This window comes from Aricia agestis, chromosome 4, assembly GCF_905147365.1.
Source record: "Aricia agestis chromosome 4, ilAriAges1.1, whole genome shotgun sequence".
Lineage (NCBI taxonomy): Eukaryota > Metazoa > Arthropoda > Insecta > Lepidoptera > Lycaenidae > Aricia > Aricia agestis.
Genome location: NC_056409.1, coordinates 4,247,895 through 4,271,747, shown reverse-complemented (window position 1 = coordinate 4,271,747; position 23,853 = coordinate 4,247,895). Strand labels below are relative to the sequence as shown.

Below are 23,853 nucleotides of genomic sequence, written 5' to 3'. Positions count from 1 at the left end.
TTATGTATCATGAGTCATGACCTTATCTTTTTTTTTCATCAATACAAAGAGCGAATGAGATAACAAGGTAATTTATCGACCTCAGCAAATAATCAACTCTGCCAAGACACGATTTTTATTTATTCTCGTTCTTTAAAAAATAATTAACATCATCTATCCCACTAACTAATATTCTACCTTGGAAAAACGGCGGGAAGAAAGTCCGGAAATGTTGCTTGCACCGCGCTCCCATAGCTACGGCGAGCTGTTCGCAGATAGTCAGCGCGGTCTGTGCGAGCTTCGAGTTGGAGTCGAGCAGGCGCGCCACAAGCGCCGCGGGTAACTCGCCGAGCGTCGCTTTGATTGGCGACGAGTTGCTGATGATGGCCTTCACTTTGTCCAGCGCTTCGTTTCGAACCTAAGAATAATGTAGAACGTGTATATGACGTTCAAAAGGTAAAAGTTTGCTTATATCTTTTTTCTTTTGTTTACAAAACACGACGATACAACATAAAATATTCCAATTCTTGTCGTGACAAACAGCCATCACGTATCGTAACTCCCCAAATTAAAAAAAATGTAAACATAAACTCACCTTCCAGTTCTTATCGCTCATCTCAGCGACTAGCGCCTCAGTGATGAGCGGCGCGATGTCGGTCCGCGGTCGCACGTCCTCCACCGGCGCCGGCTCCTCCTCCACGTCCTCCACACCCTCCTCTATGTCGTCGCCGAGGGACCCTTTGCTTGCGGACTGAAAAAGACCAATGTAAATAGTAAAAGATGTACCCCAATCATCATTCATCATCATACAAAAGTCACTTACTTTACTAACTCCTCCCTGTTGTCTCGTAGGAGTTGGCGGCGTGCTGTTGGCGTATTTGTCGATTTCTAAGCTAATTAATTGTTTCGTAGCCGCTTTTTCGCCGTCAAAGTAGTTCACCAGGGACGGACCAACATACATGGACAGTTTGCCCAGAAAGTTTACTGTGGACGTTCGTACATTCGGGTTTGTTGCCGATAACGCTTTCTTCGCGTGCGACACTATACACTTGACGTTCATTCTGAAAAGAAAACTTCTATAAAAATATCGAAAGAAACCAACGAGAACCACAACTAAACTGAAAAATTTTGTGGATTTAAAACTCGCATTATCACATCTATAGCCTCCAGAATCAAAGCCAATTTATTGGTTGATAATTATGTTTCTACCAACAACAAAAGAAAAAATATACCCCCTTACTGTAAACGCCACGCTTTACAATGTTTTGACATTGTCTAACAAGCATCTTTTTCAATGTAGCATACAAGGACAATGCGTTATATATTAAGGATTGAACCCATAAATTATAAAATGCACATTAGCACTCACGTGAATCCATACTCCGTAATAGCCGAGCTCAACCAGTTAAACAACTCCGCTTGGACTTTCGGATTCTTCTGCGAGTCCATGGCGTACGCCAGTGCATCCGTAGCTACGGGCTCGAGGCCACACGCGTCCGCTAACGCCCACAAACAATCGCAGGCTACGGTACCGCAACCGCTCTCGGCCAGCTTGCAGACTATGTCTTGTATTACCACTTCAGTGGCGGTCCTGCAAGAATTTAAGTTCCTAATTTATACGAAAGTTATATAATTTCAGGGCCTAAAGTTTTTCAAGATTTTTTTATTTGCTTAAAATACTAACAAAACACAACATTTTCACCAATATTTATCACGGGTCTACTAAATGTGAATGAATATTTTCAATCTACATTAATAGTGTCCGACCGAAGGTCTATTTTTGGCCAAAGCCGAAGCCGATTAATCGGCAATCGACACAACCTTCGGCCGAAGCCGAAGGTTTATAATCTTAATCTCGACTCTCAGTAATTAATTTTGTTCAAAATTTTCTATAAGCTACAATGAATATTAAAATTATTTCAAAACTTCAATATTGACAATATTGGTTTACCTCTATATTGACTGTTTCATATAGAAGTTGATTTAGAGATAGTAATAAAAGCTTGTGATTTTGTGATTTATTTATTAATTATTTGTAGTCGTTGAGTGCGTGAGCGGGAACCTAAGCGATTTCTACTGGAACTTATTCAGGGTGCTTAGGGACAAAACATACTAAAAGTCCTGACGTCTAGGAGGTGAGCCGGAGGGAAGGGAGGGTGACAAAAGTCTCAAATTTTAGTTTTTGGCTAATACCTTAAAAACGATGCGTTGTGGCAATAAAGATAAGGAAATAAAAGCTTATTCAATTCTCTATAACTATGAATCTATATAGTTTTTCCAAATTCTCATCCGTTTTTTTAATTACACGCACTGGAAGTTTCGGAATTGCTCTCAGGCATCTACATTAGCCGCTGCTACAATCCCTGGTACAGTGACGAAATATATTATTGTTTTAGTGAAGCCTCAGGCGCTGGTAAGTCGCCTATTGTCCTTGGCGTCAAGAAATTACCTACATTTTCCACCCCTACTCTTGAGGGGTCAGCCCATTCCCGAATGTTTTTTTATACATTTAACTAAGCAGATGTTCCAACTGATGGAAGCTGGTTACCGTAATGCCTTGCGTCGTCTGCAACACCAGGGGTGCTACTGGTGCGCTGCCGCGTCAAGGGGTGTAATGAGGGGATGGGGGGATGTGCTTACAGAAGGCCTCTCACTTACTGAACGAAGCATAGAAGCGATAAAGCTACTATTTAAACAGAATTAGAAAGGAATATTTAAAAATAAAACACTTTTTATTTTCACTTTTTCTAAACGTGTAGTTCGAAAAAGGATGAGAATTCGGAAAAAGTGTGTAGAATCAAAATTATAGAGAATTTAATAAGTTTTTTTTTTTTTGTAGAACATTTTTGCTACAACGCATCGTATTTTAGTTATTAGCCAAAAAAACAAAAATTTAGACTTTTGTCACCCTCCCCTCACTCCTGCTCACCTCCATTCCTAAGCACGATGAATAAGTTCCAGCGGATATTTCTGAGGTTCCCGCTCACGCATTCTACAACTACTTTATTGACTTGTACTATTGTAAAAATAATAATTTCTTTATTATTTCACAAATAACAATAATTAAACCATTCAATCAGTCTTTGTTTTATTCAACTAGACCGAAACTAGACTAAAAAATAAAATAAACAATCACTAACTTCTTAATAAAAAATTAATTAAATGATTTATTAAGAAGTTAGTGTTTGTTTATCGTATTTGACAGTTACTCCCAGTGTGGCCTCCGCATACACGACCGGTCTGTCGCTCTCTCACGACTCACTCAGTCTTTCGTTCAATTTGACGGTTGCTCGGACCTTCGGCAAAGCTTCGGCTTCGGCCGGGTTTCAGGCCGAAGCCGAAGGTTTCGCCGAAGGTGTTTTTTTGGCCGAAGACTTCGGCCGCCGAAGCCGAAGCCGAAGCTTCGGTCGGACACTATACATTAATCATGCCACTTAATACTTTAATCAAAAAACCAAAATATAAGTCTAATACATACGATGACACGGGGAAGTTCTCCGTAATATATTTGCATGCCTCGAGCCTGGCCTTGAGCACTTGGACGTTGGTGTCCTTGAGGCCGGGCTTCTTGTTGAGTACCCGGTACAGGAGCTGAGCGGACGCGTCGGCGGTGCTCAGACCCTGGATAGCCGAGTGGAAGGACTGAACGGCCGCCAGCCGTGACTTCCAGTCGCTATCGCTGAGACCTATTTAGAATATGATTTTTTTACCATATTTACATAATAACCTGAATTTACTTTTTTTAGGTTAGGTCATAGGTGAAGTAAGGCACACTGGTAAAAAAAACCAAGGATAATAGTAGAGAAGAAAGGAGTTAGGGAGGCATATAATTAACACTAAGGAAATACTATGCCGAGATAAATTAAGACATTTCAACAATGATTTACCAGGGAGCACATCTGGCGGCAGCAACGCTTCCGCTCTCGCCTCCGCCTCCTCTTGTGACATGGGCGGTTCGCGCGGCGGGCTAGACTGTGCGCGGCTCGGTGCCTTTTTACCAGGGGCCGGTTTCTTGGCGCCTGGTATGAAAACAAAGAGTGAGCACCAACAACATTTATTAATATGAATTTTAAATTAAATTTTCTAAAGTACTAAGATTGTTAATAGTGCTAAAAATAGTTGCAAAAAATAAAGTATCACTTAACGCTACTAGTCCCTTTCACTTACGCTAAACTTCAGTCATGTTTCCACATATCCGCGGAAAGACCGATACATCTATATTTTCTTGCGCAACTTAAAAGGGACGTGTAGCATGAGGCCTCTATTAACATTTCTCTCTGTTCAATGACCGGACTTAATATATTTTCGTTTTGATGTGATTTCGATGATGTGGAAGACTTGAATGTATATTTTTTATTGCTTTTTGTAAAATTACCCGAGGCAGGCCTTTTGACGGGTTTGGGCTGTGTAGATCCTGCAGCGGGTTTCGCCTCGCTCTTTGGTGCTGCTTTCGGCTTGGCTTCTTTCTTCATTGCGGCTACTTTTACCTTAATTTCAGCCTGCAAAATATACATAGATTATAGAATATTAACAGCCTAAATGGACAAGATATATTTTAATTTAAAAATAATATAAAGATTATGGATAGTGTACCTTGTCTGCAAATTCTTTGATCTTCTGCTCTTTGAGATTGTCCAACTTGCCAATGTGTGGGGCGATATTCTTTTCTCCGACTAATTTTGTGGCCGTACCTAGAGCTTCGGCCGCTGCGTCTCGAACTACTGGATCTGTATTTTAAGAAATGTCATGAGACATATTGTAAAACTGTATTCTATGTAGACGGATAATATCTCTATTGTTGTTAGTATTTGTGAAAGAGATGGTATATTTGGTAAAACGATAGCTGTTTGAACCCACAAGGCAGTATTCGAATTTTAATACATGAAATTCGGCAACATCTATGAACTTTGACACAACTTCACACATTACTTTTCACATTAGCCAATCAAAGGATTGTGAATAGGAACCAGGAACCAGTCAGAATATTAAATGCGTCCCAAGAAGATATGCGTGACATAATATCACATTTGAATCATAGTTAAGTTACCTTACAAAAAATCCTTTGCTTTTTTTACTTGTAAGAAATTTGCGTGAGAACTGTCACGCTTATCTTCTTAGAACGCTTAAGATATAGAGATTTTTAACATACCAGCACTCTCCAAAAGCTTCAACAGGCCAGCCACATAGGCCTTGATCAGTTTCTTATTGAAAGCCGCCGGTTGCGTGTGACAGAGGGCTCGGGCAAGGAACAGGGCCGACTCCGCTTTGATCGATGGATTCTTGTTGTCGAACGCGGCGAGCATATCCTCACTGATCGCCTCCAAGTTTGTCTGAAAGTTATGTTAATACATATATTGACATACAATTTATCTGACAGATACTCCATACTCAGGGCTTGTTTCACCACTTCCAGATAAAGTGCCGGATAGGCTATCCACAACTTTTCGACAGATTCTCCATACTTTAACTGCTAAGTTAAGTGGTGGATAGCCTATCCAGCACTCATCTGGAAGTGGTGAAATAGCCCCTTAAAAATCGCGACAAAATTTAGTTTATAATATAATTTAATGTGTACTATCATTTTATTACACAATACCCAAAAAAAACTTTAAGAGTAATCAAACTAGAGCTCAATTAACAGAGCTTTAAAGATGACTTAGGTAATACTAATAGGATTTTATAATAACAATTTATTCAATGTGACCATGAAATAATAGCAAATTATTTTATAAACAGATTTTTAATAACTACTTACACAAGGGTAAATAGCGTCTATAGCTTCTCTCAGAGCAGTGACGACGTTAGACTTCTTTTCCTTGAATTTTTCTAGAATGGCTTGAACACAAGCTGTCGCGTATGGTGAGAACTTATTTCGTAGACCACTTGCCACCATGCCGAGTAATTTACCGCCCAGGGCTACCAACATTACATTTGTGTCCTTGGATATGATCTGAAAATAATAATCATTAGTAATAATTTGTATCCAATAATTAGGTTTAATCTATTGCAGTGTTTTTCAAACTTATTTATGACGCGACCTTTATGACATGACAAAATATTTCACGACAATACTAATACTTTCCAAAAATAAAAATCGACAATATACTTTCCAAAAATTTAAATGCCATACTGGTACAAATCGTTTGACGAAAAAAAATTACACCTTTGCAGTGGTATGGCGGCCATTGGGACCTGTCGGAAAAGTATGGCAAGGTGATTTTCGTGAATGGCTACTCGACGATGATTAGCTATGCCAAAAATTTGCCTGGTACAAATGGTTCAATTTTTTTATTAAAAGTAACGTATTCGCGTCGTTATGGCGGGCTGTAAGCCGCACCCGACAAGTATGGCATTACGCTTTCGCCTACTTATTTTTTTTCGACTATCTGAAAATACAAGCATTTTTGTGGAACAAATCGTTCGACACTCGTTATTTATCCGACACGTTCGATTAACGCCCACGCGTTTGGGCTGCCAGTGCGAGCGCTATGACCATCATTTTGCTTTTTGTCTTTACGTAATTATACCCGTGTAAAACCGCCATACTGGTACAAATGACCAAGAATTTTGTGTCAGTATCTCCAGGCCTACCCCTTATTTTATAAAAAAAACCAACTTACTTTCTTCAAAGCCCTAACTAAATCTGCGTAGTCTCCTGGTTCTAATCTCGGTGCGGCTTTCAACAGCGCTTCTAACGCGTCAAGCGCTTCCTTTCTCTCCGACCATTTCTTAGCCTCAAGCTTTTCGTAGAAGTCCTTTGGTATTTTGGACAGGATTTCAACTGGATCCATTAGATCGTATGGATCCACTTCCGCCGATTCACCAGCTCCATTCTCACCATCGTCATCGTCATCTGCACCTATGGAAAACAAAAGGAAAAAACTTATAATGTTGTGCCGGTAACCACAATTACCCTCACAACCCTGACGTCAGTGGGCTTCAGCCTGACCAAGCATGCTATCTCGCTCGGTCGGAAGATCTTCCTTTCCGCCACTCACATCATTAAAATGTCACCCCATTTAATAAGTTTATACTTCATTGGTTTCAAGTTTCAACCGGGAGCACTAATCGTCATTATAATATCATTAAAAATAAAGTAAGTAGCCTAGAATTTGACCAAAGAGGTTAATTACATTTTGGAACAGGCAATAATTATTTTGTAACACAAAGTTCCCACATCAGTCATGTAATATGATTTAGCAGAGTATAATTAGTCTAAAATTGTAATACTTTTGAAATAATTGTTATATAAAATTATGCTCGTAGACTGCGAGCATAATCGATCTTTTTTCATACACCATGAACATCAAAAATCTGCAAATTATATTTATATAAGAAATGCCACATTGACATGTGAGTGTTATGTGTCAGTCACTTTTTAGGGTTCCGTACCCAAAGGGTAAAAACAGGACCCTATTACTAAAACTTCGTTGTCTTGCGTCTGTCTGTCTGTGTGTCGCCAGGCTGTATCTCAAGAACCACTATAGCTAGACTTCTGAAATTTTCACAGATTGTGTATATATGTTGCCGCTATAACAACAAATACTAAAACCAAAATAATATTAATATTTAAGAGGGCTCCTATACAACAAACGTGATTTTTTGGCCTTTTTTTGCTCGATGTTAATAATGGCAACAGGTATGCCTACCTGTTTGAAATTTTCACAGAGGCCTTAAATATATATGTTTAATCTATACTAATATTATAAAGAGGTAAACTTTGTTTGTTTGTTTAATTGTAATGAATAGGCTCAAAAACTACTGGACCGATTTTAAAAATTCTTTCACCTTTCGAAAGCTACATTACTTACGAGTAACATAGACTACTTTTTATTTTAGAAAATATGAGGTTCCGTAAGATATTTAGGTTTTTCTGACACAAGGTAAAAAAAATCAACCAGAAAAGTTACTTATTTTGCGTACGCTGCCTAAAGTATAAAAGATAGAACCATACAATGTTCTAAGTAAATGTAGAGAGAGAGAAAAAAGATGTAGATCTCTTAAATATCTACAAAAATGTCTGCGACACACTATACCTATCTATGTCGATTAAGGCACAACAACCATTTTTTTATTTAAAAATCTTGATTTTTTTGGGACTACATTTAAAGACATTTATTTTACTCATGCTGATAATTCTTACCAAAATAAATTATTTCATCACTAAGTACAGTTTGTGTAGATTATATTTTGTCTTTGAATGATAAAAATTGGACGTTTAGTTTAGAAGTTATGGCGAAATTAAAAATAACAATTTACGCCCGTTTCGAAGTGGGCGCTACCAAGGCGGGGGTGCGCAGTAGCGAAGATTATGACCAGCGGGGCTAAAAAAGTCACATTTAGCAATTCCTCTCAATCAATTCAGCAAATGAATTGTCAAAACTGTCAAACTGACAAATGTCAAATCAGTACAAAAATACAGAAATGAATGGCAATCAGAGTTGCATTTTGCGATTTTAGAAAAATGAATCATTTCATTCATATCATGATTCTTCAAAGCGACCATTTTAGCCTACTAATATTATAATCCTACTAATATTAATAGTAATCCTACTAATATTATAAAGGCGAAAGTTTTTTTTGGATGTATGGATGTGTGGATGTATGGATGTTTGTTACTCTTTCACGCAAAAACTACTGAACGGATTTTAATGAAACTTAAAAAAATGAATAACGCATAGGCTCACAGATATATTAAATAGGCTACAATTTTAACCGACTTTCGAAATGGAGGTGTTATGTTCGTTTTTTTATCTTCAACGATTACTCCGCCGTTTGCGAACCGATGTTCAAAATTTTTCTTTTGGTGTATAGGTTATCATTCCAATTTGGTACCATATTCATAAAAGTGGTGACCTGATGAAGTGATAATAATAATAATAATAATATCTATGGACGCTTCACACCACGTCAGTCTGACCCCATGCTAAGTACCTAAAGGACTTGTGTTACAGGTACCAGACAACGGAAATATAATTAATACTTTTATACTATACACATAATTAAGATTTTTATTATATCATTTAATACACATCCAGACCCGGGAACATTGGAAACTTTTTGTTCCGTCGGCGGGATTCGAACCCGCGACCCCCGGCTTGAGCTACCAACGCGCTCACCACTGAGCCACAGAGGTCGTCAAGATCCATAAGTAATCGAGGGAACTCCTCAAAATTTATATGGAAATATGAGGTGACTTCGGTTTCGTGAGCAGTATTCTAAGCATATGCCATCAACAAGTAAGATTTTGCACCAACATATACCATGGTTCGGACTTCGGAAGGTGCTGAGAGAACTCCTGATTCTTTATAGATACAAGTTTGGGAGTTTCGACGGAGCGGAAAGCATATGCTACTATGCAAATGAACTTCATCTTAATCATCATCACTACCATAAACCGTTATAGAACCATGTGTCATCCCGTTTTGACACCGCGGGTAACACCGCGGGGCACAGCTAGTGTTTAATAATTAATAATAATTTTGAAATAAAATAAAAGTTTAAGGGGGACTCCCATACAATAAACACAATTTTTGGCCTATTATGCTCTATAACGGTACGGAACCCTTCGTGCGCGATCCGACTCGATTTAATTTCTTGCATAGCTTTTATCGCGGGCTTTGAACGCGGCGACCGAATCAGAAAATTCCGTAACGAAAAATGCTATTACCGCCGCGCGGTAGATCCCGAGTGAGACACATATTTTTTTTATTCCACGAAGCAAGTTTGCAACAAAAAATAGCAAGTATTTACCGTCAGTTGCATCCGCAGTTGGCTTGTCTCTCACGAGGTGTTGTTGGGAACGTAGATATCTAGTTGGTTGTGCACCCCCGGAGCCGCTGAAGGACTCACGCAGCTCCTGCTGTACCACTGCTTGTAAGGAGGCAATGTGAGGCTCAATAGCTGGTCCAATCCATCTACAAAGTGAAACTTCAGTCACATGTCATGTTTGTACTTCTAGAGTGTATTCCTAAATTGCTTGCATTGATATGTCATCATATTTTACTGTTATGTCATCCATATAACTTTAGCATAAATTGAGTTACTGTGTCTTGGCTTTGTCTGACACCTATGAAAAGTAGCTTGATGAATAAGGACAAAACATCTGTATCTGCATACATTAATTGTACAATAAGGATGACGACAAGGTCAAAGATTAGCTGATTTTTCAAATAAAATAAAGACATAGCGATAAAATATAAGTATTTCCAAAATTTCAGCTTCATAACTTATGTTTTTTTTTTTTTTTGGAATGAAAAGTTGTTCAAAGTTGGATAGTCAAGTCAATATTTTTTATAAAATGCCTTAATTTTTGTATACCATTAGATAAGTTATACAATTTATAAAAAAAAATCTTATCAAACTACTTTCATAAACGCAATATTTAACATAGCTATCGAACAAACTACCTAAGCATGACGTCACAGTTAAGTAACATTTTGTATGGATATCTTGGAGAGTTTTTAAGCAATCAAAGTCATTTTTTCACCAATATTCCTATTTTTGAATGGTCCTTCACTCACCAATAAGAAAAAAAAATTCGTCATGCCTATTCCAGTTTGGATCTGTTTATTAGTAAGAAGGTTAATTCATACATGAACCTGTGAAAACCTTAGATGGATTGCTAGTTATACTTAAAGATTTGTATTGAGCAAAACATTAAAACTGATGGTGATGACTTTATGCATTTATCAATTCGAAAATAGTAATTGGATTTACTCATTTGTGTGTCAATTATGCAACCCACTCTCACTTAAACCGTAACAACTTTCATTTTTTGCATCAATTTTACGATTTTGCAACAAAATATTGAAATCAATAAAATATATTGATATCTTGTATTGACAAAAAGTTTTGGTTCCATATTCCATAACATCTAAAATATTAAAACAAATCCTCTGTAAAGATTAAATACTTAATTCATTCTAGGCAGGTGGCTTTTTAAAAAAAATAATGTAACTGAATATTTACCATACCTATGCATTTCAATGACCAATGCTTTCATTTCGTCACGTACATTCTTGTCTCTATCAGCAAGCAGTATAGGTATCTTCTTGACCATTGGTTTAATAGCAACCACTTTGTTGCCAAACTGTTTCAATGCTGTATTTAAAGCTGCAATACACGCTGCTACCACTTTCGGATTCTTCTGTTCCATGCCCTTTATTAATTCTTCTTCTACCACCTCATGTTTTTCTATTTCTACATACATAAGTGTTACCTAAAAAAATGCAATCAACAACATTGTATTTACTCAACAAATACTGCCATCTTAAAAACTAAAAGTTGTTTAAATCATCGATGATTTGACACAACCCAAAAATATAATGCTAAAGACATTAAAAATCATACCTGAAGGGCCAGATCCTTTGTTTTAGTTTTGGGAGCCGCAATGCATTTTGCAACAATTCCAGACATAACTTCACCAGTTGTTTTGCCGGCATGACCACAGTTTTCAACAAAAACAAGTGCTGCCTCCAATCCTGAAATAAGGCACATTAAAAATATTTAAAAAAACATTTTAACAAATTTTGAAATATTTTGTAAGTCGGTTTTTAGATTTAAAAAAAACCTTTTTCTTGTGCAACTGCATTGCTGTCAGTAACAAATTTCTTTATGAGTCCTAAGTATTTATTCCATTCTGGAGATTTTTCATCGTCTATTTGATTAAAAAGTTTTATTGCTTCTTCGTAACCAGCCACTCTAGCCTTCCACAGTTTATGCACACATTTCTCATCTGTAGGTAATTTCTTATATTCATTTTCGTCCTCCATGGTGGATTCTTAATCCTCAGTCTTTGCTAAAATGAAATAAAAAATATATAATAGCTAACTGTTATAAATTATAATCTTGTGATCACATTTCCGTTGCACTTAAAGCTCAATCTAAAATATGAGGCTCAAAACTTAATATTCTTAAATTTTAAACTTTTCATTAAATATTTGGATTGTGGTTTCAACCAAAGTTTCATAACTATGAACTATTTTGAGGATAACAATACTGACATAGGGGAAACAATATTGACGAAATTGCTAACTGTATTTTACCATAATAATAATGTATAGTAGTTATAAAACTCATATTTAATGATAACCTATTATTTAAACTATATGTGTGGTCACAAACTACAGATTCCATTTACTTATTTATTGCTATAAGGCCAAAGAGCCACATCCACACATATTGTGTTAAATATTACATTTGTTCATTGACTGTAAAATATTTAGCTTGAAAGAGCTGCACGCATGAACAATACAAAGAATAATGACATTAACCAACATTTATATTGCACGGACGAACGGGCAAGAAGATACATTAAAATTTACGCACCATAGACCGGCTACAATGGTATGGAAAATTAATAAGACTCAAAGGATATGTAAGTTAGTTTTACCAAAAAAGGGCATGAATTTTAAATTAGTTGCTGGCCCTGAACAGGATCTGCAATTGTTTCCTGGCCTTATAGTTTATTTCACAAGGTCAAGGGTTGCAGTTATAATGCAGTAAAGAATATAGTTGCATTTTCTAGGAATAAATTATAAGAAATCCGTAGAAGTAAAAAGAATACAGTAGAAGTATATAAAAAGTAAAAGATTGAAAAGTGCCTAAGTACTTAAAGACACCTTGTTAATTTTTACGAATAAACTCTTCTAATTATAGTGATAAATAAATATAATATTTAACATATTTTTGTTTTTGCTATATTTTTGTAGACAATTGAGATGGGACAATAGTATTGTAAAATAGAATCGTTATTATTTTCTTGAGTAGTAACTTGTAAGCCAATTATTCAAAAATGTAAATACATAATGGGTATTTTAAAATGTATTATTAAAAAAGTACTACAAACGTAAATAATGATCTGCGACGGTCTAATACGATAATACCGTGCAATTAATTAAGAACAAAAGTCCGTAATCCTTCCACGATTTGATGATTCAACACCAAAGCTACCTATTACAAAAATTGTGTGACTACCCATATACTGTTAATTAAACCAACCCAAGACATCCTTAGCTATCGAATAATCGTGAAACATGATGTTATTTTAAACTAGAACACACAATTGTAACAATTGGTGTCCGACAACGGTTACTTTCTACATAAAATACAAACAAAATACATACATTTAGAAAGCTTACCGTTACGTGGATCTTCTTCCTTTGTAAAAACCAATCTTAGTAGAATATTTTTAATAACAGCTGTGTACAAACTCACATTAACTAATGTGAATTATTTTTGTAACCGACAAAAAGGATTTCTTTTTTCACGACGACGTCGTTTTTTTGAGTTTGCAAAATAGAAAATGGACGTAAACGGTGTTGCCAGAATTCTCTCTCCGCAGTGCATAGTGTTGCCAAATTTGTGTTAATTATTATAAAAAAGAGGTACGGTATAAAAATAAAACATTGCTTTCCCACAGTTTAGCAATATTAGTCCCTATGTTATATTGCTATACTGTGGCTTTCCCACGAGACACGAGTCACGACACGACACGACAAAATGCGGTGACGACTCGACCGGGCCGGGAGTCACGGCCCGGGACTCGACCATACATTTCTATAGCCTGTCAAGAAAGTCATGACAGGCGGGAAACTTTTCTAAACGTAATCACGCTTAAAAGGTGTATTTTTTTCTTTGTATTTTTACAGAGAACGCTTATTACATTTTAATTAATAATTATTGTCACCTTGCACATTTTTGTCTCGAATTAATAAAGTTCTCATATTTTATTTAAAAATTTTCCCACCTGTCATGACTTTCTTGACAGACTATATACGTATAGTCTGTCAAGAAAGTGAAGAAATGATAAAAGTATGAATGCACATACATATATACGGTGTCGACAAAATGGAATATAAAACTTTTAAAAAAATAATGGGACCTCCCTTACACACCAAGCGGAGATAAGTCTTTTTATTTTGCGTCCACTCCACCGTATGTGGTGTCGTTGGATAGGGTTTTTTAAAATATTATTCGAAGAAATATGCAAAGTTTTAAAGTGGAAGAAATCGTTAGTGTCTAGTGTCTCCCCCTTCTACCAGCTATTAGCTAAACGGTTGATTCTGAAAAATATGTGGAAAAAATCACGGGAGAAGGAAATATGCTAAATTTAAAAAGAAAGATATTACGGCTAATGGCGGCTCTCGACTATAGGCGAACGCGTTGGCCAACGCGTCTGCAGACGCGTTGGCAGTGCGCTTGCAACGGCGTTTGTGAGTAATCCACACATAGGAAGGTCGTTCAGTATGCTTTGGATCGCGCCAATGTGCGGACGGATTCAAAATGGATGTTGAGTCGCTAACAGCTGCAGCTGTATATTTATTCACAGCTTATAATTACTTTGTAAATGTGGACAAGAAAAAGTTTTTAAAGGGTATTCTCGAAATAAATAAGTAAAAGGCGAGAAAACGTAACAAACAAAGAAATAAACTCACTTTTACATATTTTATAATATAAAAATATTTTTTTTTTATTACTTATTATTTATTATATATAAAAATTATTACTTATTACTTATTATAATTATCATGATTAATAATTAATAATATATAAGTATTTATTATTTATTAAATATTTAATTTATTTTGTTTTTAGTATATTTTGTTGTTATAGCGACAACAGATATAAGTACATAATCTGTGAAAATTTCAGAAATCTAGCTAAGTATAGCGGTTCTTGAGATACAGCCTGGAGACAGACAGACGGACAGACAGTTGGACAGACAGACAGACGGACGGACAGACAGAAATGCAGACAGACGTTGAAGTCTTAGTAATAGGGACCCGTTTTTACCCGTTGGGTACGGAACCCTAAAAACATCGTGAGGAAAATAGAATGTCCAATAACCTTATTTTTTTTGCAACTTTTGATATGATTTTTGGTTCCACAGGCAGTTTTTACTCTGATAGGGTCTATACAGACGGACCGCATTTCAACTGCAATCCAACCGCAAATTGCAGTTCAAGTGCAGTTTGAATGCAGTTGACATGACTGCTATAGAACTGCAAACCAAATGCGCAGTTGGATTGCAGTTCAGTTGCAGTTGGCGTGCAGTCGTGTGAACCGCATACCGACTGCATCCAAACTGCACTGCTACTGATTCCATGCGCGGGAGAGCGGAGCGTGCGGGTGGGTGGGATAGTGCAGTTTGGATGCAGTCGGTATGAAGTTCACACGACTGCAGTCAACTGCAATCCGACTGCGCGTTCGGTTTGCAGTTCTATTGCAGTCGTGTCAACTGCATTCAAACTGCACTTCAACTGCAATTTGCGGTTAGATTGCAGTTGAAATGCGGTCCGTCTGTATAGACCCATAGGGCCCAATAAATTTAAATGTTTTCTCGATACTCATATTGTTCGCCATTTCGTCAAGTTAGATGTTAATTCGCCACAAGAAGGAAACGTGCACTCTTCATCGCCGCTCCGGGCGAACTGATCGCGCGGCCTATGTGTGGATGGAGCGCGAAGCTTGCGACAAATGTCCTTTGATCTTTTGCCGACATTTCCGACCCGCGCGGCAAGCTCGCAGACGCGTCGCAACGCGTTCGCCTGTGTCGAGAGCCGCCATAAGAAGACTTTATAAGTTATTGAGAAGTACAAATGAATTTTTCGTTCAAATTCCTTTGAATGTAACTGAGATGATGTTGTTAGTAGTGTAAAACATGTTATAATTGTACATTAATTGACGATACAAAACTTATCACAAACTGGCGGTACTACGGTACCCTCTATTGTGCGTGACCGATACGCACTTGGCCGGCTTTTTCGCTCCCATTGGTCATTTCATCATTTGTCATGCGCAAACGGCACGCGCCATTTACAGACCCCGCCGCTTTTTTTTTCTTGTCGCAACTCGTATGACATTCGCATCCGCATAAAAATCCGCATCGATTTAATGCGGATGCGGATGCAGATGCGGATGTCCAAATATATGCGGATGATCCGCATTTGCGGATGCGGGTGCGGATATTTGGAACATCCCTGATTTATATTAACAAATATAATATATTAACCAGTTGAATGCAATAATCATTAAATAAATTTAATAATTACCTATTAAAAAATATACAAAACAGTTTCTACAGAATTGCATTTGCAATAATAAACGGTAATAAAAACGTAAAAACGTCAAAGTAATGTAGAAACTACTCTGTCAATGTCAATGAAACGTCAAACTGCGTCAAGTGTCACCCGGTCTAACGGGGCATGCCGCATGACGGGCGAATCAGAATGGCGATTGATCGCCAAAGTCGCCCAGAGTCCCAGAGAAAGAGTATTTTTAAACGGTTCTCGACGCTTTAGTGAACGAGACGTGCGTCGCGATGCTTTCGTGACTTCTGTGCGTTCACAGTAGTTTTAATTATTGGGAATATAAATACTATACTTACAACATTTCTATCCAAGAACACTTGTGTTTTTTGATATAGTTTTGTTTAGTGATTGAACTACTGGCAATATTCGAACAACCAAAACAAACAAACGGTAATGTTGTGTATTTGTTTGCCATTGAGGCGGAGAAAACATAGATATTGTGGAACATCTGGCCGCGAAAAGAAACTTTAACAGCTGTTGGTGCATAGTATGCTTCATATTGTAAGTACTAATAATTATTATCTTACATATTTAATTTAACCTACTATAAAGGTAGGTAAATTGTTTTTATGCCACAAACAAGTTATAAAAATAACATAAGTAGTGTAGGTAGGTACTCGCATATTAATTAATCCTATCCTATTTTTTTGTACTTAATTAAAATAAATTTGTAAAAGTTTGTGAAGATGAAGGTGGTTTACAACTCTCAACTCTGAACGGGCTTTGTTAAACAAAGACTTTTTAAAATTCAAAGCACGATAGTGTTTATTGGTTACTGTTCCAAATACTCTGATTTTCGCAAGCAAAATCTATGCTTTCAATGCAATTTTACCTCCATTTAATTAAGTGTCCATACTCAGAACGCTCGCACTAGGGAATGCAATAGCGGGATACCGGGATCCCGAAATACCGGGATCCCGCATGTATTTTGCGGGACTAATCCCGTTCGAAAATTTAGCGAGATCCCGCGGATTGTGATGGTTCAGTCCCGCAAATACCGGGATTGAAATTATCTGGCGGGATTGCATTCCCTAGCTCGCACTATACAGTACTGTGCCAATGAACGGTTTCTAGTTGCACGCCGTGGTGAGTTTTTGTCAGAAATCTTGTTTGTCGACCTGAAATTCGAATACGCGATCACGTTTAGGTTAGGATACAGCCAATACGGTAATGGAAGTAAACGTTAAAACAAGTAACAACCTCCCTTTGTTTTAGGCACTCTAACGGCCGTTCCCAATATTTGATCTATCTCTGGTTTTGCCCTACTAGAGATAGGAATAGCTCACAATTGACATAAAAATGTCTCTAATGTCTAATGTGAGCTATTCCTATCTCTAGTAGGGCAAAACCAGAGATAGATCAAATATTGGGAACGGCCGTAAATCGTATTAGGCAGAGACATCAGACAAATCACAAACCCTACGAGTCGGAATAATCAGCAGCACTTGCTGTTGCGTTACTTTATTGATAAACCATAAATTTAATATACTACCTCTAGGTATATTAACTTTATGTGATAAACACAATATCTCGTGAGTCGTGCGGCTTCGTAAACACTGTTTTTGCGCGAAAATAAACGTCAATGATGGTCAAAATGAAGTTACAACTTACAAGTACCGTAGTCGTCTTTGAAAACGGCAGCTCACGAGAGCATTGTAATCCGACTAACATGTCAATTGTTACTGAAAAAGTCGCCCAAGTGCGAGTCCGACTCGCGCACGAGGGGTTCCGTACCAGAGTAAAAGTAAGCCACAAATTTGGGTTTTTTGTATGGGAGCCCCCTCATTTTTTTATTTTATTTTAATATTATTATTAATTAAAGTATAATAAAGGATTTTTTTAAAATTTCAAGTGTCTAATAGTTACCATTATTGAAATCGAGCAAAAAAGGCCAAAAAATCACGTTCCTGGTATGGTAGACCCCCTTTATTGTTAATTTTATTTTGTTTTTAGTATTTGTCGTTATAGTGGCAACAGAAATACACAATCTGTGAAAATTTCAGAAGTCTAGCTATAGCGGTTTTTGAGATACAGCCTGCTGACAGACAGACGGACAGACAGACAACGAAGTCTTAGTAATAGGGTCCCGTTTTTACCCTTTGGGTACGGAACCCTAAAAATTGCGAAAAGTATCGTCCTCTTATATAAGGCGCTTGAGAAAATTTTACGAAATCCACAACACCGGCACATTTAACTGTTTTCGATGTTACTATGACAAGAACTTGCGGTTAAATCAACGCATCTCTTTGTTTTCTGGAAGTGGCGCATTTCAGTATTCAGTCCAAAGAAAGACCAGTTTTGAAATATCACGATAGAGACGATGATGTAGAGAAAACTGCAAGACGAGTGTCAAACTCTTGAGTTCTCATCTTGTTTAAACGAAGATTGAGACAGAACCATACAGAACTAACTTTGACTTATACGTTCATAAAGCCGTACTTAGTGTCAGGGGCTGGCGGCACATAAGGAACATGGAGCCAAGTCTCGAATAAAATCTTGAATAGTAGGGAATTACCCAGAACCGTAGCATGGTTTTGCCGGTAATAACTTCCATGACTTCGAAGAAATATGATATGAGATCTCAGAGATCTGGTTCCCAGTGGCATACGTGACCAGCCATGTCGTGCATACAAGTTTTAAGGTCAGGTTTTATGAATAATATGGTACCAGGGCCCGTACCACGAAACGGTTTTGAGACTCAAACAATTGGACGAGAATGCCACGTCCTGCTCTAACATCGTCAGTCACGTTTGTTAGAGTAGGACGCAACATTTTCGTACGATTGTTTGAGTCTCAAAACCGTTTCGTGGTACGGGCCCTGAAGGCCTACCCATTTTTCATTACAAAATTCACATTTATGTAAATTCTGTCTAAACGGGCGAATACGGTCATAAGTTTTATAGCTTGTAAAAATCGTCTCAGGTAGGAAAACAAACCCTGTGAATCCCAAGTTGTCAGTTGCTGTCAGTCCGGAATAAAATGGATTTGAATGATTTCGGCCATAGAATTTTTCGGGCGAGAACGGACAGAAGTGTTATTGCTTGTAGGATGCGTCTCATGTAGGACAACAACCCCTGGTTAATCTCCACTTTACAGTTGTTGACAGTCTTACGTAGTTCTCCCATACAAAAAAAAATTAAATCGCTTATATTACGCAAACAAATTAACGAGGGAGTTTTAAATCCTAATATTTATAATAGAACAATGCCCTACAATGTTCCTGGCCAAAAAAACAACGATTTTCAACAATCGAGTTCTATGAGTATGGAGCGTCGAATTTGGGACCACAGTGTGCCGTGTCCTGCTCTAACAACGTAATTTCTCGTTCGTAGAGTAGGACGCGGCATTCTCGTACGATTGTTTGAGTCTCAAAACGGTTTCATTGTACGGGGCTGCGAGATTACGGGGGAATCTGCCGGTCGCGTCTCGAGACTCACGTAGGCAGATCCTCGTGAATCATACACGGATCACTGATTTCTTGGGATCAGCAGCTGTGCTAAATTAGTAACCTTATATAAAATGCATTATATTAATCCGCTTCGTTCCAAGAAGTAACCGTTAGTCGTGCTAAATGCGGTTGCTTAGTTCTCCTTTAGATCCGTCTTCGGTTTCATTTGGTTTTAGTTTATGCCTGTGAAAAGTCCGGCTGCAAGATTGAGTGAAATCCTTTCATTGACCTTCCGTTAACACAAACATTGTCTCTTTCGCGCACGAAAAAACAGGAATCCGGCTTACATAGATTATGCGTGGAAAGCAGCGACCAGATTTTTTTGTGTCATGTCGAGACTTTGGAAAATTTTAGTGAAAATAGCGGGATTATTCCGTCAAAAGCGGGACATAGTAAAAAAACACATATAAAGTCAAAAGTTTTCGAATTTTTATTATTTGACAAATGTACGTTACGTGACAATAGACAAAAGTAGCCATAAAAAATCTACCCCTCTCTCTCTCCCACACTCTTATCTTTATCCTTTAACTATGGACGCGCGGTCTCACAGACCGCTCGTACCCTGCAAGAATTACATCTACCCTACTTCCCCTTAAGCTTCACTCTTGCAGCGCCCGCCAAAATCGGGACGTCTGGCAACGCTGCTGGAAAGTGGGAACGAGACACCAATTTCTTTTTAATTCAACTTTAATTCCCTACTATGTACGGAAAGAAACTGCAGAATTTGTGCTGCATATTATATTATGCACGCGTACAAGTATTATTCGCTTCGCTTGGAGTGGATGCTTGACTATGAATAAATGTATTTCTCCATACATACACCGTGTATGTAAATTTTTCTCGGCATTTATTCACAATGTTGCCCGTGACATACGCCGTACGCGTAGTGCGAATAACATTGTACGATACTTGATTGCAAATTATTCTAGCTAATAGCCTGGTAATGGAAACACAGACTTAAAAGAGCAGATTTTGGTAAGTGCCGCTAAGGGTATAGCCGCTAATACAGAACAGACTACGCAGTAGCCAGCAGTCAGCACGTAGTACGGCATGACCTTATCAGATATCAATGACACTAATTTCCACCCAAAGACGGGCATAATTAACAGTTTCTTATTAATAGATGCCCTCCATAATGGGATTGAGGTATTGAAGTCGGCAACTGGTCGGCATTAGTCGGTCTTCTACTGTGATTCAATTATTGAGCTGCGCAATGTATTCACATGTTCAGTACGTACGGGCCTAATTGTATTTATTTAAGGAGCCTTTTATATAAAACGGGATTATCGTGCCTCGTTGCGACCGCAATATTAGAGAAATCCTCATTTAATCTGCACGGGGCTTATGCAATTTAGCCATTTGCAAAAAACGGGCTGGTAGAATTGCTAGACGTGGTTTCAGTCTTTAGTTGCAGCAGTAGAGTTGCAGAATGGGTTGTCAGAATATTTCTTTTGTACAAGAAACCACATTTCACCCGCCACGGAAAAACTGATGCCATTTTATTTTGGCTACGGTTCGTGCAATAAAAGATTTATGGGTTATAAAATTGAGAGCCTGATAATGCTGCTATAAAAATATCCGAACAACCAGAAACCTACTTTCCGAATTCCGCGTTCGCTTTTGGACGGGTCATTGATGCGTTTATTCGGTTAATGACCTAAATCTTTGGTGACTAATATACCGACCTAACCTAAGTATACTTCTGTCCATCCTTTAACCAATGTGTGATAGGGAAGGATAGAAGTATAGTTTTCTTGATTAAACTATCAATCCCCAAGCGGCAGCCGGCTGCCGCATAACAATTGAAAATCTGTTGTGTCTGGAATACCCACGATACAGGTGCTACATATCATTTTGATAGTTTTTAATTATGTTATCGTTATAGGTATCCCTTATCTGAGTTTTTTTTACAGAAGTTTACTTTAACAAAGCAAGAACGCTGCTGAAAAGATGAGCTCCAGTCAGCGTCTCAGAAATGAGGCAGCGGTTTCGCGGAATGAAGAATCATCCCACGAAACCGCTAAGAATTTCTGCAAGAATTTGTCTGACTAGCGCCAATTGTAAAATTTCTAATCTAATCAGTACTCAAATGTTTACATTAACAGCAAGATTTTATGTTCAAAATATTATTCATATTTTAGTAATGCAACACACGGATAGTTCCAAAGTGTTGACTGTATATTATAATAAGTCGGAATTAACTGTTTTATAAGACGTCGAACAAAGGAAGCGAAGGCAGGAAGAGGTCGATCGATCGCGCACAGCATCGTGATGTCGATTGACTTCCTGCAGAGTTCACACAAATAAACAAAACGCCCCGGAAACCATGTGACCTCCATTGTCTGTGGCAATTGCTTCATTAAGTGCAGTTCACAGTTAATTTACCCCTGCAGACAACATAATATCATGACTAATATTATAAATGCGAAAGTGTGTCTGTCTGTCTGTTAGCTCTTCAAGCCCAACCGCTGAACCGATTTTGCTTAAATTTGGTATGTGGATACTTTGTTTCCCTTTAAAGAAATTAATGTTTCACGCCGGCCAGCTACATAGGATACTTTTTATCCTGGTAAAATGTCCGGTTCCCGCGCAATAAACGAATTTTGGCGCAACGGAGTTGCGGGCGTCATCTAGTACAATAAACATTTATCGCTACGGACTACGGTAGAAATATTAAAGAGTAGAAATACTTACAGATAGGGAAAAAGTGACTATTCTTTTTTTGTCAATCTGTCACTTTTTCTATTCTATTGTGGAAAGAACACCTTTCTATGTGGACCATGCTAAGCGTGAATCCTTATGCCAACGGATTAAAGAGTTTCATTTCCATGTAACTACGTAAGTTTTGAGTTTTGACGACTATTCATCAGGTAATAACGCAAGAACACGTGGAAAAGATGGTGAATCATAAATAATCGCTTATCAGATGAACAATCGATGGGCAATCCTATAGCTTATAACTACTCTTTAACTTGTTTAAAGGACTCGATATTAGAGTCTTCACATGGAAAAGAGTTGCATATCAATTCGAAATAGGATAAAGTTTAGAAGAAACTGTTGCTTATCATTTTCTGTTCCTCGTTTAAATTACACATGTAAGCTGTCCTAATTCTGTAACTGTATGTGTACTCAATAAAAATAATAAAATATAATATGAAAAGTTTAAATTAGAAACATGTAGAGCCATGTGTTCGAATTGCCCCACGCTGAGTTCTAAATAAGTTTTAACATGTTGTGCTGTATTAATTTTTGCTCATAAATGGAATAATTAATGTATCGTCTTGAAGTAACATCGAAGTTTAATATATTTTTGGCAAATCCCAGCTATTTATTATGTTTTTGTTTTAACTTTTACGGTATTTGCCCATTTCTTATGATAACTATTAAAATCGCGTGAAATAACATAACCACGTTAATCCATGTTGTTGTCTTCGTCTAATGGCGGCTCTCGACATATGCCGGCTCTTGATATAGGCGAACGCGTTGGCCAACGCGTCTGCAGACGCGTTGGCAGTGCGCTTGCAACGGCGTTTGTGAGTAATCCACACATAGGAAGGTCGTTCAGTATGCTTTGGATCGCGCCAATGTGCGGACAGATTCAAAATGGATGTTGAGTCGCTAACAGCTGCAGCTGTATATTTATTCACAGCTTATAATTACTTTGTAAATGTGGACAAGAAAAAGTTTTAAAGGGTATTCTCGAAATAAATAAATAAAAGGCGAGAAAACGTAACAAACAATGAAATAAACTCACTTTTACATAATATTTTATAATATTAAAATAATATAAGTAATTATTTTATTATCTACTTATTATTTATTTAATTATTACATATAAAAAATGTTACATATTATTATAATTATCATAACTATAACTCCGGGCGAACAGATCGCGCGGCCTATGTGTGGATGGAGCGCGAAGCTTGCGACAAATGTCCTTTGATCTTTTGCCGACATTTCCGACCCGCGCGGCATGCTCGCAGACGCGTCGGCCAACGTCTAAATACCTACGGCCAACGCGCGAACGCCCGTTCTACACATTGGGCCAACGCGTCTGCAGACGCGTTGGCCAACGCGTTCGCCTATATCAAGAGCCGGCATACGGCCAACGCGCGAACGCCCGTTCTACACATTGGGCCAACGCGTCTGCAGACGCGTCGGCCAACGTCTAAATACCTACGGCCAACGCGCGAACGCCCGTTCTACACATTGGGCCAACGCGTCTGCAGACGCGTTGGCCAACGCGTTCGCCTATATCAAGAGCCGGCAATAGGCGAACGCGTTGGCCAACGCGTCTGCAGACGCGTTGGCAGTGCGCTTGCAACGGCGTTT

The 23,853-nt window shown here is 37.9% G+C and overlaps 2 protein-coding genes across 4 annotated transcripts in view; one reads left to right on the top strand and one right to left on the bottom strand.

Moving 5' to 3' along the window:
• Nucleotides 1–13,301, bottom strand: part of LOC121726681 (protein mini spindles) — a 33,391-nt gene extending 20,090 nt beyond the window's left edge. For 2 of the 3 annotated variants that reach the window (XM_042114151.1, XM_042114153.1), the window contains exons 1-16: nucleotides 13,122–13,301; nucleotides 11,552–11,779; nucleotides 11,332–11,462; nucleotides 10,956–11,200; nucleotides 9,733–9,896; nucleotides 6,600–6,838; nucleotides 5,735–5,929; nucleotides 5,129–5,309; nucleotides 4,573–4,706; nucleotides 4,355–4,478; nucleotides 3,867–3,998; nucleotides 3,458–3,665; nucleotides 1,349–1,570; nucleotides 803–1,040; nucleotides 575–730; nucleotides 178–397 (exon numbers count right to left, since the gene is read on the bottom strand). In XM_042114151.1, the coding sequence (XP_041970085.1) occupies nucleotides 178–397; nucleotides 575–730; nucleotides 803–1,040; nucleotides 1,349–1,570; nucleotides 3,458–3,665; nucleotides 3,867–3,998; nucleotides 4,355–4,478; nucleotides 4,573–4,706; nucleotides 5,129–5,309; nucleotides 5,735–5,929; nucleotides 6,600–6,838; nucleotides 9,733–9,896; nucleotides 10,956–11,200; nucleotides 11,332–11,462; nucleotides 11,552–11,753 (2,791 nt within the window). In that variant the 5' untranslated portion in view covers nucleotides 11,754–11,779; nucleotides 13,122–13,301. Of the gene's footprint in view, nucleotides 1–177; nucleotides 398–574; nucleotides 731–802; nucleotides 1,041–1,348; nucleotides 1,571–3,457; nucleotides 3,666–3,866; nucleotides 3,999–4,354; nucleotides 4,479–4,572; nucleotides 4,707–5,128; nucleotides 5,310–5,734; nucleotides 5,930–6,599; nucleotides 6,839–9,732; nucleotides 9,897–10,955; nucleotides 11,201–11,331; nucleotides 11,463–11,551; nucleotides 11,780–13,106 lie in introns of all 3 variants that reach the window. The other variant, XM_042114152.1, reaches the window with a different exon arrangement.
• Nucleotides 13,302–16,207: 2,906 nt separating this feature from the next.
• LOC121726696 (protein goliath-like) overlaps nucleotides 16,208–23,853 on the top strand; it is a 63,015-nt gene continuing 55,369 nt past the window's right edge. The window contains exon 1 of the mRNA XM_042114183.1: nucleotides 16,208–16,574. The gene's annotated coding sequence lies outside the window, so the exon portion shown is untranslated. The remainder of the gene's footprint in view (nucleotides 16,575–23,853) is intronic.